Here is a 14,150-nt window from a genome sequence, read left to right on the forward strand (position 1 = left end):
TACACGTTCACAAACACGGCCACACTAATCTCCACTGAAAACGCTACTCGCATTTAACTCTAGTTGAGAAAAACAAGATTTATTAATAAAAACATTTTAGCTTGCACCTAAAAGAGTGTGCGGTACTATAAAACTAATCGTTTAACAAATCGGCAATACGAAAATGTAAGTATCTGCACCACATTTTGCTCCCTAAATGGTCTAAAACAGCTCGCTTTTCTCGACAAATAAAAAAAAACAGGGCGCGTGCCCAGAGTCTCGCCGGCGAGGGTGAGAAGGAAAAGGACAACAAGGAGAAGGTCGCCAAAGAGAAGGACGGCAAGGCGACCAGCGGCTCCTCGCGCAGGGACCGCGAACGCAAACGCCGCGGATCGGCGTCCTCCAGCAGCGACTCCAGAAGCAGGTAAATCAGCCGGCAAAGGTCTTTCCCACAAATGGCTGCCATCTGCCAACCGGAATAAGGGTTACTTTTAAAAGGAAGTCCTTCTTCTTCTGTAAAACGTAGCAGATAGTACGGGAAGAAAATAGCCTTCGAGCGAAAAGATTTTGTAAAAATTCACATACCATATATGGTAAAATTTCATCACAGTTAGGAAGTGTTTTACTTTGTACCAGCTTCATTGCCGTTTTCTTGGTTACGAGAAGTAAATAAAACACTTCACTTTTTCCAGCACATCGGACAGCAGCTCTTCGCGGAGCAGTTCCGGGTCATCGCGTTCCAGCTCAAGCAGCTCCAGCGACTCCTCGAGCTCCTCATCATCGTCGTCCAGCGATTCGGATCGCAGCGAGAAGAACCGAAGACGTGGCGGCGGCGCTGCTGGCAAAGACAAAGACAAGGATAAGCCCAGCGCCCGATCACGTTCCCGCTCTCGCACCCGTTCCCCCAGGCGTGTCTCCAAATCTCCAAGACCGGGCAGCAAGGCGCGAAAAGAGCCGGAGCGAGATCGCGATCGTCGTAGTCGGTCGAGGGATCGTGCCCGCCGTGCTGGATCCAACGATAGGGCAGCCGCCGATAGCAATAATGTTAAGCGGGAGCGTTCTCGCTCAGCCAGTCGTTCACGATCGCCACGCCGTCGTGGTCGCGGCTCCGTTGAGAGGACGCCGCCACCGAAGCGAAGGGAGCGCTCCCGTTCGCGGACTCGCTCGCCTTCGCCCAAACAGGTGCGCATTCATGTCGGTCGGCTTACCCGCAACGTTACCAAGGACCATGTGTTCGAGATATTTAGCAGCTTTGGGGATGTGAAGAATGTGGAGTTTCCCGTAGATCGTTTTCATCCTAACTTCGGACGCGGCGTGGCGTTTGTGGAATATGCCACACCCGAGGATTGTGAGTCGGCCATGAAGCATATGGATGGCGGGCAGATAGATGGCCAGGAGATTACGGTATCCCCGGTTGTCTTAGTAAAACAGAGGCCGCCCATGCGTCGTCCTTCGCCACCGATGCGCCGTCCGCAAAACAACCGCTGGCGATCCCCACCCCAGTTCAATAGGTTCAACAATCGTGGAGGAGGTGGTGGCGGCGGCGGCGGACGTCGTCAGTCACCCATGAGGAACCGGCGTTCACCACGGCGTCGCTCCCGCTCCCCCATTCGTCGTCGACGCCGCAGCAATAGCAGTGACAGCTCTCGTTAGAGGACACTGATCGACTCCTAGTTTCTACAATTGACACGATTATTGCACTTTTCTTTATATTATAATCCAAATAATAAAGGTGAGCAAATACCACACACATAGAGAGTTAGCTTAGTGTATAAACGAGCACTCAGCATCATCGAGAGGACATCCCAGCGGATGATGAAGCTTGAAAAAGCAGCTACGTTTCTTGATGGTCAAATGGGATTTGGGGAGAGTAGCCGTTGGTTTAGGGGTTCTTATTCCTATGAGATCACCACCGCAGAATTCGAAAACTTCGTGTTTATTGCGCAGCAATGTTTTGATGCCGCCGCACTCGGATTTAATGCCACTCAGCTCCTCCTTGGTGAGAGCCTGGGCAATCTCTCTCATGGGCAGACGACCAGACCATTTATCTTCGTTAGAGTCCAGAATCAGTTTGAAGATCTTAAACACTAGACCATCAATTATGGTCTTATCCACCTGCGTGCAATTTCGAACGCTCTCCTCCTTCTCGCGCAGCTTAATTTTGGCATCTCCGGTCTTATACTTTCTTAGCTCTTCTTGGACAAAGTACTCCAGATCTTCAATAGCCTTTGAGGCTTTTCTCTTAATTCCCAGCAGAGCCAATCGCTTGGTGCTTGGTATTTTTAGACGGTCTTGTAGGATCTCATAGCCACATTCATGAGAGACCTGAGTGACGTATTGAAAGAAATCCTGGTAGGCACTTATCTTCGTATTCCGCCTGCGAAACTTGGCTCCCGACAGTTCAAAGGGACAGCAGGGCAGTAGGAAATAGTTAATGTTCAAACGACCAGCCAAAACCGGTAGCCAAGGAGACAACTCGTCCGAATGGTTACCAATCAACCAATCCACACCCGGAAAATCCAAGCGGAAGCTGTTGGGCTCCACGGCCTTTTCAATGAGGCTCCTTTGGGTATCCGGTGGATAGAGGGACCATAGCTTTCGCTTTCTTATATCGTAGCCATACCCTTTGTAGCCCTCGGCGTTGAGGACATGAACTAACAGACCGTTTCCACAACCCAAATCAGCGAAGGCAGTGGGCTCCGATTGTGTTTGACTCCACAAAACTATAAGATAAGCAGCGATAGCCAAATCCTCGTAAATGAACTTGAGCGGATCCGTGGACTCCTGTGCGGTCTTCCAGTGTTCCAGCAGGCGTTGTGAATGCCTCTGTTTCAACTCCTTGTACAGATCATTGTACTTTTCCACATTAACCAAACCTAGTGACTTCACCTTTGCTTCATCCTGCTTGGACTGAGACCAGCTTAAGAGCTTTGGTCTGAGCACAAATTCCAACCAGTTGGTGTTCGATTTGGACTTCAGTTTAAACTCTCCTCCAAGGAGGCCCACGGAAAAGCCTTCAATGCTATCGCTGGCAAATTGGCACTCATAGAGACAATTCTCAAAATCTGTAATTAGGAATATAATAAGAATTGTCTAAGAAGTAAGTAATATTGTGATTATCCTCACCCACAATTCCGGTGCCTAGGATGTTTTCCGCCAGTTTCTTGGACAGCAGTTTGAATCCGATCGTAAATCCTGTGCACGTGCGCTGGCTTGGATCCTCTTTTAGAGACATCGCCAACTCCTCCGCACTGGATTCACACACTCGCCCATTCTGCTGCTTTGTCACTTGGGTAATGACTACCTCGAATATCTTTTTATTCAAAGCATGATAGTTTTTGATCAGTATTCCAATCGCTTGCCAGAATTGTGCTTCTTCTACTGCTGCCATGGTGTCGAAAGCGAAAGGTGGCTCAAGGAAAACGAAAATATTAAGTATACGCACGATGGGTAGCTGCGTCTATCGATATTTGTTTGGCGCGTATTTAAAACGAACCCTTGCTAACATATTATCCTGCGTTAGCCATCGTTATTATTAAACGGATATTAATTCTTGGGGTTTATTTTAAGTTATTAATGAGAAAAATGTATCAGATAAAGAAAACTATATTGTAAATACATACAGTAGTATAACCTTCAATATGAAAATGTAGCCTCAACATCGGGATAAATCAATTAAAATGGAAATGAAAATAATAATAATTTAATAAAATCCATTAGAAATTTTTTTTGGAGATCTCGATAGCCAATCACTTAAACATCGATTGATTGAGACTTATCGATATGGTATTGTGTTGCGTAATCAGCTGGGAAACACGCAGCTGAATCTTCAAAATTACCTGTTGCATTTAATAGATTAGACACAAATTATATACCATGTCATTCCTGCGAAAATCGGTGCACCTATTGGGTTCTGTGGCGAGGCGCCAACGACACCTGAAAGTGGTCAGTACTTGGAGTGATCAGAGGGGTATGTTGTTATTTGTTTGGTTTTACCCATGACAGATTGAAGGAGCGATCTCGACAGCTGCGCGGGACTTCAGCTCAAAGCCATCGGAAGATTACGCCAATTTCCCCGGTGCCAAGGCTCCATTTGTCAGCAAATTGAACCTCATTCAACCGGAAGACTATGCGCCAATACCAATTTACCGGGTGATGGACCAGGATGGCTATATAGCGGATGAGACCCAGGATCCCCAGCTGGGCCGTGAGGTTGTGGAGAAAATGTTTCGCGATATGGTGCTGCTGAACACCATGGACAAAATCCTGTACGAATCCCAGCGACAGGGCAGAATCTCATTCTACATGACCAATTTCGGCGAGGAGGCTTCACACATTGGCAGTGCCGCCGCCTTGGAGATGCGGGATCTCATCTACGGGCAGTATCGTGAAGCGGGTGTTCTGGTTTGGCGTGGCTTCCGTATCGACCAGTTTATCGATCAGTGCTACGGCAACACGGACGACTTGGGTCGCGGCAAGCAGATGCCCGTCCACTACGGCTCAAGGGAACTTAACTTTGTCACCATCTCCAGTCCGCTTTGTGAGTTAATATAGTCTTATTTATTTGATGAGAGAATGCTTATCCAGTTTCTCTGTTGTATGGCAGCCACCCAAATGCCCCAGGCCGTTGGTGCCGCCTACGCCATGAAATTGAGGCCAAACAACGATGCCTGTGTGGTCTGTTACTTTGGTGAGGGAGCTGCTTCCGAGGGAGATGCACATGCTGCCTTTAACTTTGCTGCCACTTTGGGTTGTCCGGCTATCCTCTTCTGGTGAGTAACTTTAAGATACATATTATTTTGATAAGATAACCTATTTTGGATGTATTTCTTATCTTATCAAAAATACCATTCAAATAAGTTTCTTCATGACGTACCTTTCTCCACAGTCGAAACAACGGCTTTGCCATATCCACACCATCGCATGAACAGTACAAGGGCGATGGAATCGCCGGTCGCGGACCTATGGGCTATGGAATTACTACCATTCGAGTGGATGGCACAGACGTCTTCGCCGTCTATAATGCGATGAAGGCTGCCAGGGAGTATGTCCTCAAGGAGAACAAGCCGGTGGTGTTCGAGGCACTGGCCTATCGAGTGGGTCACCATTCCACCTCAGATGATAGTACAGCCTACCGACCAGCGGAGGAGATCGAGATTTGGAACTCGGTGGAGCACCCAATATCCAAGCTTAAGCGCTACATGGTGCACAAAGGCTGGTTTGACGAGACTGTCGAAAACGAATATGTCAAGGACATAAGGAAAAAGGTTTTGAAGCAGATCGCAGTGTCCGAGAAGAAACTCAAGCCCAACTGGCGTGAGATGTTCGAAGGCGTCTACGCGGAGATGCCGGATCATTTGATTGAGCAGCGTAGCGAGCTGGAAAAACATATCGAGGCCCACAAGGAGCACTATCCCTTGAAGGACTTTGAGAAATAGATTCCAGATAGGTGCCATAAAGATGCTAACAAATCAGAAATCAAAACGAACCGAGAGACTCGATCGAAAGTGCATTTATTATGATTAAGCAATAGGCAAACAGTTTTTTGTGGGTTCAACCCGTTTGTTATGACTCATCTGTACAGGTGGGTCGGTGGATATGTGAAATTAGACACTTTGGGTTTTTGGGTTTTCTCTGACCAACGAAGAGGATAAACTTGGTTGCATCCTAGGTCTTAATTTGCACATACAAAGTGACCCACTCTGGTGCAGGTGTTATGAAAAGGTGTTAAAATTTATTAAATTTGATTTACATACAATATACATATACTGAAACAATACGAATACAAATATATACTTTTGACTTAACGCAACGCATCGCAGACAAAAACGCGGGTGGAGATGAAGCTACCTGTTGCAGGATGACTCGCTGAAGCTTGGCTGGAATGATGCAGGAACGGGAGTTGCCCCTTTCAATTGGTGCGTAGCTGATAGTCGCCGTTCTGCGTGATGTACCGCACCCATGGCAGCGCCTGATAGCCGCTCTTCTCGATGATCTTCAGATAGCGCACCTGGATGCCCGACGTGGTAAAGTAGGGAATCTCGAAGCGCACCTGAATTGGCGGCTTGCCCTCCGTATTGTCCTCGCTTTCCACGCTCGGCAGACCGAAATGTGCCCGCATTAGATACTCCTTGCCACCCGGGAACGATTTGATCGTCCAGATGATTGCGTTCTGCTCCGGTGCGTACTTGCAGCTTCCAATGGTGGTCTTGAACTTGGGTGAGTCCGCGTCGGCGGGCACTGGTATGACGATTTCCACGTTGTTGGCCGTCGATCTTCGCTTGAACTGAGACTTCGCCTTAATCATGTACTCCACACGGGAGTGGGCATGCCGCTCGATCACTGATTCGATCCAAATCAGGGGTTTGACCTGTCAACAGGGGTTTAGTTAGTCTTGCATTTTGGTGCTAAGTACATAAAAATACTCACATGCGTGTTCAGACGATAGGACATCAGTTCGAACTCGCCGTCCGGAGGAATGAACGAGATTGTCCGGTCATTCTCGAAGCGTGACAACCGCACGCACTGGTGGAACTTGACGTCCTCCAGCTCTACGGACTTTGACTTGCCGCGGCCCGTGCTCTCGAACAGAACCTTGTCGTTGAGACCCAGTCGCAGCTCTGGCATTCCCGACAAGTAGACGCGCATCTTAATGGCGCCCACGATCTCGCTGCGCAGCACATTGCCATTGGCGTTTGCGAGAAGATTCACCGACTCGATAACGTCCAGGAACACCTCGTTCTTGCGATACTTAATGCCCTCGGACCGCCAGGATACTGCATTGGTCACGGCCACCGGGATGCGGGGCTGTAGCTCCAGCTTATGACCCTCCTGCGTAATGTATTCCTGTAGAATTTTCGAGTCGGTGGTCTGCGGGTAGCCAAAGTCGAGCAATTCATCCAGCAGCTCGTAGATGATCACGAAATTGTCCCGAATGGACTCCTCCTCCAGCTCCTTGAAGTATTCCACAAAGACCTGCGCGATCTTGTGCAGAAAGACGAAGACCAGAGCGATATTAACGTTCTTATTGCGCGGCGTCGTGGATACGATATAAAGATTGTTCGTTTTGATGTAGGCAAATGTAGTCTCCGCCGTCTGAAGGATCGGAGTGATTAGGCCCTCCTCCTCGCGCTCCATCAGCAATGGCATGAATTTGTCGATCACGGCCATGTCGATGTTGTCACCGCGGTAGTTCCGCGATATCAGCACCTTGCCCTTCACGTCCAGAACGAAAATGGCCGACGAAGACATGTCTCTTGGTTCCCAGCAGCTGCCACTTGTCCCAGGTGTAAAATTCCCAATTGGATCGAGTGGGAGGTCGCTTCGATGGTTCTACTGCTCGCGGCAGGCGTTGCGCGTGGAAGTTGGCAACTGTCGCGAGGTGGCGATGAGTGGGCTAGGTCTATCAATGGGCTGGATTTACATATTCCGTTTCGTAGACTGGAAAATGCGAATGAAAACTCCGGAATTTCTTACGTCGCCTTTTCTGCTGCTTCTTTTTCTTATTAGTTGGCCCACCAGTGCTGTGAAATGTTCACATCAGGTGTTGGGCAGTGTGGCCAGGTGAGATTGGTCTACTGCTGATTAACTAGCGAATTAAGCTTAAAGGAAATGAAAAATGTGCAAGGTGTAACATCTTAAGGTTTCTGTTTTTAAATAAATACCTTTTAAATTATTTTCATTTTCCCATTGGTACCTTTAAATTCAAATCATAAATATATTGGAGAATGTAATCTAGCATCACTATTGTGCCATCCGGCATTTGTGGCCATCCGCAGTACGGCCACACTGCTAGCCCAGACGCTGCTTTTGTGGAATTGTTAATTATTTATTTCGGCGAGCATGCAAATGAACCCGAGCGTCACAATCGAGCGCAAACGCGTCGACTGCAGTGTCCTGCCAAAGGGATGGCAGCGCGACGAGGTCCGAAAGTCCGGCAGCAGCGCCAATAACAACGCCAGCAGCAACAACAACAGCAGTGCCACAGCCAGCAGCAACAACAACAATAACAAGGTGGATGTTTTCTACTACAGGTAAAGAAGAAGAGCAGAATTACTATATAGACTACTATATACCTAAAATCGGAACACTGCACGCTGTTTAATCGGATAAACGTTTATAATCACTTTCACTACCTTTCTGTTATTACATCCGCATAACCACACACACACACACCATATACACCACACACACGCATACGCCTATGTATACACACGCACACGAACTACCACCTAACCCACCAAAAATATCCATCCACCGCCGTGTCTGTTCAGCAGTCCCACAGGAAAAAGGGCGGAGGGAAAGCCACAGGACATTGCAATCCCTGATTTCCAGCCTGGCAAAATGCCGCACTGCGCCCTGCCCTCGCCCTCCATTTCGCTGTACCGCTGCAGCGCCATGCCGCTGCCTATAGCAAGCGGGGGCGGTAATGGGGCCACCAGCGGATCGGCGGCCAATGCCCTCAAGCGCAAGTTCGCCCGGAGTCAAGGAGGCAATGCTGCAGGAGCAGCAGGAGCTGCTCCTCCGGCAGCGACCGCCTCGTCAGCAGCAACAGCGACAGCAGCATCTGCTTCACCATCAACGGCCAATCGCCAGCAGCAACAGATCGAACTCAGGTAGAGCCAAGTGGATGAGCACTTGACTCTTGCATGTCAGCGTGTCATGTCTTGTTTGCCAGGACGCAAGGTCTACAGCCTGCGGCAATTAAAAAGCATCAAATGAAAAAATACCCAAAGAAACACACAATTGGCAAAACAATTCGTAGTTGTCTTCAAAAACGCTGTAGCTCTGTGCCACCTGAGATTTATGTTCCACCATCTCTGCATGCTAAAGCTTTACTTTACGCTTTGTCTAATGTGCTGTTCGGTGTTTTAGCTTTTTGAAGGCGTTTCTCTAATACATTTCCAATCTTTAATCCCTTACAGCCGAGCCCTGCGCACTGATGTCTCCCTGGTGCCTCCCATTCGACAGACTGCCTCGATCTTCAAGCAACCGGTGACGGTGATTCGCAACCATAAACAGGATCCCGCCAAAGCGAAGAATGAACCCAAGCATGGCACTCGGGAGAAGCCGAAACAGCTGTTCTGGGAGAAGCGACTGGAACGACTACGCGCCTGCCACGACAGTGGCGAGGAGCTAGACGACATCTCACTGCCCAAGACCATACGCACCGTTGGCCCCAATGTCAACGAACAGACCGTCCTCCAGTCGGTGGCCACGGCCCTGCATATGCTCAACGCCGGCGTACACGGCCAGAGTTCTACGAAGGCTGATTTGACCAAGAATGCCATGGCGTTTATGAATCCTGAACAACCGCTAATGCACGCGGTGATCATTTCGGAGGACGACATACGCAAACAGGAGGATCGGGTCGGAGTTGCGCGGCGAAAGCTGCAGGATGCACTCAAGACATGAGTTCAATGGTTAACCCCCATGCATCTACCAATTCCATTGTAGGCTCTAACATCTCTATCGTATTGACCCCTATTCGAAATCTACATTTAAGACTAGTGTGTAATAAACCAAATCCAACTCCAATCGAGGAATTCTGGTTTCTTATTGGACATCGAGAAAGCTTCGCTTGTCTTTTCCATGACAACAGGGCTCTGTTATCCAATTTTATTACGCTCAGATGACTTTAAAATGCTATTTTATACAAGACAGTTTAAAAACGAATTCGAACTATAATACATAAACCGAATTTTCATACTTAGTCGATTTGTTTGGCAAATCCTTGGAACGAAGCGTTATCTACGACGAGGGGATCATTACCTGACGAAATTTTCGGTCCAAAGATTTATGGCCAAGTAAATCGATCTCCTTCAGTGTTTAGGTAAACCTTTAAAGCTGGACAGTTTTTGTGCTTCATCCCCACATTGTATTTTAAAATATATATACTATACACATAGATATCGTTGCAGAGATGCGATTAGTCTAGGCCCTCCTCCATCTCGTCATCCTCGTAATCTATGCCATCGTAGTCCGTCGAAGAGCGTGTCGTTAGCTGCAAGGATGAATCAATCGGAATTTGCAATTAACTGAGAATTTTGCACGTGCTCAAGCTGAGGCTGTCTACAAGAGTGTCTGGAGCCAACAGAAGACATTGAACCAGAACTATCGAATAAGCTCCATCAAGTCAAGAGTAAAGAACTACAAATTTCAGCCAAAAATACCCACCTGGTTGTAAATCCCACGCCATGCCGCAAACGCTCCCATGGCCAAGACGGCTCCCACGCCGGCTACTATTTTGGTGTTCAGCTCGGAGTCTAGGAACTTGCGCTCCGAGGCCGTCAGACTGGCCTCCGTGCCACTGGGTGTCTTTGTGAGCTTGACGGAACTGTATCCCTCGATGCGGAATATGTCCTTCGTGATGCGGTTGATAAAGTTCACTAGGTTTTGGCAGCCCTTAATGTGATTCTGCAGTGGATTGTTAGGCAGTGCGATCTTAAAGATGATGGCAAGATAGCTGTAGACAATGGCATCAAACTCGCTGTAGGTGTCGCCAAAGAACCACACCTTGCGACCCAATTTCCGGGAGAGCAGGTTCACCACTTTTTTGGCATTGACAACGAGCTGTAAAGTAAAATGATTAATTGATAGTTAAAGAAACGTCTTGCTTTTCACAACATTGATAAGATATATTGATAACAAAAGACCAATACATGAGAAACTGTTTCTTATTAATATAAACTGATGAAACGTTTCCAATCGAAATGCAGCTTGGGTGTAAAACATAGGTTAGATAAACAAATTAAAAAATCCTCGGATTTAAAGATACAATAATGTAATATGAGACAATATGAAATTGAAAGCACTCACGTAGTCGCCTTCGTGCTTGTCCAACTTGTCGTTCACATCGAAACCGGCCATCACCTGAACCACGTCGCAGGCTTCCCTTTGGTAGGACGACGGGTAGTAGAAGTTGAAGGGGAATGGCGTGCGCTTGGCGTAGAGGCCCCGCGTGGTTGTGTCAAAATTGTGAGGCTCTCCAAACAGGAAGTAGTGGTAGTAGGCATGCAGATTGGTGAACACCCAGTTGGCGTAGGCGGTGGACAAATGCTTTTGTTTAGTGCTTAAATGCGCATCTATCGGGTAACCCTGAAAGAATACGTCGAATTAAGCCCATAAAAAAACACATATCTATAAATAGAGCCTGCAGTTTGTTCACCCCGGCATTGTTTTGCTCACTCACCTCGAGATCCAGCACGCGCTTAATTTGCCTATAGCCCGCGAACTTCTGGTTGCCGATCTGCAGATACGGCAGCTTCCCGGCTCCCGAACGCAGCGGATTGGAGCTGGTCTGCACGTCCATGGGGCAGCGGGTGAATCGCAGGAGGCACTGTTTCCGGCAAAGAGGCGCTTTCATCAGTTTCTTTCATCATCTGCGATAATGGGCAAAACAGGCGTGCTGGCCGCCGTGTGATGCAACGGAACTTACCAGAGCACGTAAACATTCAAAATCTATGGACGGCAGTCCGTACTCCCCCTTGTACACATACAGCATGGCTCCCAGTTGCATCTCCATTGTGTCCTAGTCTATGCTTTGCTCGTACTCTTGTATTTAGCCGGTTTTCAACAGTCCACCTGCATATCAGCCATCCGAATTTGAATCCAAAAATATATGCCAGAATTTCTGGCCGACTGCTGCGAGTGCTTCAGACTGATAACTACTGGGCACTCGATATATCGCTCGAGCATATCGGCGCTTTATCGATTGCCGGCCAGGGATGTTGCTACTCGAAGTTTATTTTGGCTAATGAAAAGATACGGAATTATGTTTGAGCTTAATTGCTATTTATGTTTATCTTTATTGCTATTTTTATTATACTACCAAAAAATTGTAAGTTTTTATCTATATGCATTTTTACATATTCACATTATTTTACATTAGCTAGATCTAGCGAATGTTACCCAAATGTTTGGTCACCGCTGTTATCACGGAGCTATCGCAATTGGGGCATCTCCAACCCATCTGTTTGCGAAAAAAAACATTAATTTCTGATTTTCGCAGTAAATTAGTTAGCAGTCATGAATCTGATAAGCGGCATTAAGTTGTACATCGAGAAAATGTGCTCCGAGTCGGGACCGGGCATGAAAATCATTCTGCTGGACAAGGAGACGGTAAGTGCAAGGACTGACAATCAAATCCCCTGCCATATGATCAAAAATTCACATCATTCGCAGACCAGTATAATTTCGATGGCCTTTAGCCAATCGGACATGCTGCAACGGGAGGTGTACCTATTTGAGCGCCTGGACTCGGGAAGATCCAACGAGCGGTTAAAGTATCTAAAATGCATCGTCTTTATACGCCCCACCAAGCAGAACATCCAGCTACTGGCCAACGAGTTGCGGAACCCCAAATACAGCGCCTACTACATTTGTAAGTGGGTCAGTAGAAGCACCTTCGGAATAGTACTAAACTCATAAATAGATTTCAGCAACATCATTCCCCGGACGGACATTAAATACTTGGCAGAGTGCGACGAATCCGAATCGGTGCGAGAAGTGAAGGAACTGTATGCAGACTACCTGTGCGTCAACCCCAATCTGTTCTCATTAGGCATTCCCAATTGCATGGCGAATCTTAATTGGCTGCCGGACGCTCTCAACCGCAGCATGCAGGGCATCACAGCCGTGCTGTTGTCCCTTAAGCTGAACCCAGTGATCCGGTACCGAGCCGGTTCTCAGGCAGCGCAGCTTCTGGCCAAGCTCATATACGAGCAAATCACAAAAGAGTCCTCGCTATTCGACTTTCGCTCCAACATGGATGGCGCTGCGCCACCGCTGCTGCTTGTGCTGGACCGCAGGGACGATCCTGTGACGCCGCTTTTGCATCAGTGGACATACCAGGCCATGGTGCATGAGTTGCTGCACATAAAAAACAATCGATTGGACCTGTCCAATTGCCCCAATGTGCCGAAAGACTTCAAGGAGCTGGTCTTATCCGGTGATCAGGATGACTTCTATGGCAACAACATGTACGCCAACTACGGCGAAATCGGATCTACCATCAAACAACTGATGGAGGAGTTCCAGCGCAAGGCGAACGACCACAAGAAAGTGGAGAGCATAGCAGACATGAAGAACTTTATTGAGTCATATCCGCAGTTTAAAAAAATGTCTGGCACTGTGCAAAAGCATTTGTGTGTGATTGGAGAACTGTCGGCGCTGAGCAACAAGAGGAATCTCTTCGAGGTTTCCGAACTTGAACAGGAGATCGCTTGCAAGGCGGAGCACTCGGCCCAGCTGCAGAGAATCAAAAAACTAATTGCCGACGAACGGGTTTCCATCGATGATGCTCTTAAGTTGGTGGCACTTTATGCATTGCGATACGAGCGACACGCCAACTGCGACACATCTGGACTGCTGCAAATAATCAAAACGCGCGGTGGACGAGCGGCTATAGTGCCATCGTTGATTGAGTATGCTGGAACCCATGTACGACAAGGAGATCTCTTCAATATGGTGCGGATAACGGACGCCGTAAAGCTGACACGGAATTTGATTAAGGGCCTTAAGGGTGTGGAAAATGTCTTCACACAGCACACTCCTCTCCTGAAGGAAACTTTGGAGGACGTGTTTAAGGGCCGCGAGCTGGATCCCCTCTTCCCGGCCATCAATTCAGAGCTTGTGCCATTTCGACGACCACCGCAGGAGGTTGTCGTGTTCATTATTGGCGGTGCCACGTACGAGGAAGCCTTAGCGGTGCACCAGTTAAACAACGCCGGCTATAAAGTCATTCTTGGCGGCACCACCATCCATAACTCGCAGAGTTTTATCCAAGAGGTCGTGGCCGCCACTAGTGGCATTCAGTTTAAGCACACCAAATCCATGATCAAGTACTGTTCCACGGATAACATTTAAAGTCTATTTTGACTAGATAGCCCCAATTATATTGTTAACTATTTATTAACTAAATATGAATGTGCATTATGTATTAAGGTATTCCATGCATTGTACCAATTCAAATCCATTGGACTATTTAACCTTTTAAGCGTAACCATGTAAACATATTTATTGTTATTCTCGAGGGTAACACCAGGCAACGCCTTGGACAAAATGTATTATATACAACTATGTGTGTACAAAATTACTAAACTCTCGTTGTCCTTGCAATAATTCCACCCCGTTTCGGCAAAAAGTTCCTTGGCAACTCCCAGGCAACGTTT

The 14,150-nt window shown here is 47.6% G+C and overlaps 7 protein-coding genes across 10 annotated transcripts; 4 read left to right on the plus strand and 3 right to left on the minus strand.

The window, feature by feature from the left end:
- Positions 1 to 14: 14 nt before the first annotated feature.
- Positions 15 to 1,728, plus strand: RnpS1 (RNA-binding protein S1). The gene is made up of 3 exons (NM_141646.2): positions 15 to 165; positions 242 to 403; positions 672 to 1,728. Coding segments are annotated over exons 1-3 (1,125 nt in total). The 5' UTR covers positions 15 to 163; the 3' UTR covers positions 1,633 to 1,728.
- Positions 1,677 to 3,389, minus strand: CG9386 (uncharacterized protein). The gene is made up of 2 exons (NM_141647.5): positions 3,106 to 3,389; positions 1,677 to 3,044 (listed from the first exon to the last, which is right to left on the minus strand). The coding sequence occupies exons 1-2, from the start codon at positions 3,368 to 3,370 to the stop codon at positions 1,744 to 1,746; spliced, it is 1,566 nt and encodes a 521-aa protein (NP_649904.2). The 5' UTR covers positions 3,371 to 3,389; the 3' UTR covers positions 1,677 to 1,743.
- A 376-nt stretch (positions 3,390 to 3,765) lies between these two features.
- Positions 3,766 to 5,757, plus strand: BckdhA (Branched chain keto acid dehydrogenase E1 subunit alpha). Its single transcript, NM_141648.3, has 4 exons — positions 3,766 to 3,924; positions 3,985 to 4,519; positions 4,586 to 4,751; positions 4,868 to 5,757. The coding sequence occupies exons 1-4, from the start codon at positions 3,856 to 3,858 to the stop codon at positions 5,415 to 5,417; spliced, it is 1,320 nt and encodes a 439-aa protein (NP_649905.1). The 5' UTR covers positions 3,766 to 3,855; the 3' UTR covers positions 5,418 to 5,757.
- On the minus strand, positions 5,693 to 7,506 carry AP-1mu (Adaptor Protein complex 1, mu subunit). Its single transcript, NM_141649.2, has 2 exons — positions 6,409 to 7,506; positions 5,693 to 6,349 (listed from the first exon to the last, which is right to left on the minus strand). Exons 1-2 carry the CDS (start codon positions 7,228 to 7,230, stop codon positions 5,891 to 5,893), a joined length of 1,281 nt encoding a protein of 426 aa, NP_649906.1. The 5' UTR covers positions 7,231 to 7,506; the 3' UTR covers positions 5,693 to 5,890.
- Positions 7,507 to 7,740: 234 nt separating this feature from the next.
- Positions 7,741 to 9,514, plus strand: MBD-like (Methyl-CpG binding domain protein-like). Of its 3 annotated transcripts, none has more exons than NM_001275492.1 (3): positions 7,741 to 8,012; positions 8,253 to 8,594; positions 8,904 to 9,514. In NM_001275492.1, the coding sequence occupies exons 1-3, from the start codon at positions 7,822 to 7,824 to the stop codon at positions 9,391 to 9,393; spliced, it is 1,023 nt and encodes a 340-aa protein (NP_001262421.1). In that variant the 5' UTR covers positions 7,741 to 7,821; the 3' UTR covers positions 9,394 to 9,514. The 3 variants fall into 3 exon arrangements, with proteins under 3 accessions (NP_001262421.1, NP_731370.1, NP_649907.1); NM_169293.2 differs by having other exon boundaries at positions 8,256 to 8,594; NM_141650.3 differs by lacking the exon at positions 8,253 to 8,594.
- Positions 9,515 to 9,563: 49 nt separating this feature from the next.
- CG9393 (uncharacterized protein) lies at positions 9,564 to 11,654 on the minus strand. 2 transcript variants are annotated; one of them, NM_141651.3, is made up of 5 exons: positions 11,417 to 11,654; positions 11,171 to 11,317; positions 10,798 to 11,076; positions 10,156 to 10,551; positions 9,564 to 9,982 (listed from the first exon to the last, which is right to left on the minus strand). In NM_141651.3, the coding sequence occupies exons 1-5, from the start codon at positions 11,501 to 11,503 to the stop codon at positions 9,908 to 9,910; spliced, it is 984 nt and encodes a 327-aa protein (NP_649908.1). In that variant the 5' UTR covers positions 11,504 to 11,654; the 3' UTR covers positions 9,564 to 9,907. The 2 variants fall into 2 exon arrangements, with proteins under 2 accessions (NP_649908.1, NP_001262422.1); NM_001275493.1 differs by having other exon boundaries at positions 9,564 to 10,092.
- A 250-nt stretch (positions 11,655 to 11,904) lies between these two features.
- Positions 11,905 to 14,073, plus strand: Vps45 (Vacuolar protein sorting 45). The gene is made up of 3 exons (NM_141652.2): positions 11,905 to 12,099; positions 12,163 to 12,361; positions 12,413 to 14,073. The coding sequence occupies exons 1-3, from the start codon at positions 12,007 to 12,009 to the stop codon at positions 13,843 to 13,845; spliced, it is 1,725 nt and encodes a 574-aa protein (NP_649909.1). The 5' UTR covers positions 11,905 to 12,006; the 3' UTR covers positions 13,846 to 14,073.
- Positions 14,074 to 14,150: the final 77 nt, after the last annotated feature.

Source organism: Drosophila melanogaster, chromosome 3R (assembly GCF_000001215.4).
Source record: "Drosophila melanogaster chromosome 3R".
Lineage (NCBI taxonomy): Eukaryota > Metazoa > Arthropoda > Insecta > Diptera > Drosophilidae > Drosophila > Drosophila melanogaster.

Coding starts and splice junctions, on each gene's coding strand:
- RnpS1 (NM_141646.2), top strand. Junction 404..671: donor AGCAGCGACTCCAGAAGCAG/GTAAATCAGCCG, acceptor CACTTTTTCCAG/CACATCGGACAGCAGCTCTT.
- BckdhA (NM_141648.3), top strand. CDS start 3,856: ATGTCATTCCTGCGAAAATCGGTGCACCTATTGGGTTCTGTGGCGAGG. Junction 4,520..4,585: donor CACCATCTCCAGTCCGCTTT/GTGAGTTAATAT, acceptor GTTGTATGGCAG/CCACCCAAATGCCCCAGGCC. Junction 4,752..4,867: donor TGTCCGGCTATCCTCTTCTG/GTGAGTAACTTT, acceptor CTTTCTCCACAG/TCGAAACAACGGCTTTGCCA.
- MBD-like (NM_001275492.1), top strand. CDS start 7,822: ATGCAAATGAACCCGAGCGTCACAATCGAGCGCAAACGCGTCGACTGC. Junction 8,013..8,252: donor GTGGATGTTTTCTACTACAG/GTAAAGAAGAAG, acceptor GTGTCTGTTCAG/CAGTCCCACAGGAAAAAGGG. Junction 8,595..8,903: donor CAGCAACAGATCGAACTCAG/GTAGAGCCAAGT, acceptor AATCCCTTACAG/CCGAGCCCTGCGCACTGATG.
- AP-1mu (NM_141649.2), bottom strand. CDS start 7,230: ATGTCTTCGTCGGCCATTTTCGTTCTGGACGTGAAGGGCAAGGTGCTG. Junction 6,350..6,408: donor CCTATCGTCTGAACACGCAT/GTGAGTATTTTT, acceptor CCCTGTTGACAG/GTCAAACCCCTGATTTGGAT.
- CG9393 (NM_141651.3), bottom strand. CDS start 11,503: ATGGAGATGCAACTGGGAGCCATGCTGTATGTGTACAAGGGGGAGTAC. Junction 11,318..11,416: donor TTGAATGTTTACGTGCTCTG/GTAAGTTCCGTT, acceptor TGCCGGAAACAG/TGCCTCCTGCGATTCACCCG. Junction 11,077..11,170: donor AGCGCGTGCTGGATCTCGAG/GTGAGTGAGCAA, acceptor GTATTCTTTCAG/GGTTACCCGATAGATGCGCA.
- CG9386 (NM_141647.5), bottom strand. CDS start 3,370: ATGGCAGCAGTAGAAGAAGCACAATTCTGGCAAGCGATTGGAATACTG. Junction 3,045..3,105: donor CCTAGGCACCGGAATTGTGG/GTGAGGATAATC, acceptor TCCTAATTACAG/ATTTTGAGAATTGTCTCTAT.
- Vps45 (NM_141652.2), top strand. CDS start 12,007: ATGAATCTGATAAGCGGCATTAAGTTGTACATCGAGAAAATGTGCTCC. Junction 12,100..12,162: donor TTCTGCTGGACAAGGAGACG/GTAAGTGCAAGG, acceptor CATCATTCGCAG/ACCAGTATAATTTCGATGGC. Junction 12,362..12,412: donor ATACAGCGCCTACTACATTT/GTAAGTGGGTCA, acceptor ACTCATAAATAG/ATTTCAGCAACATCATTCCC.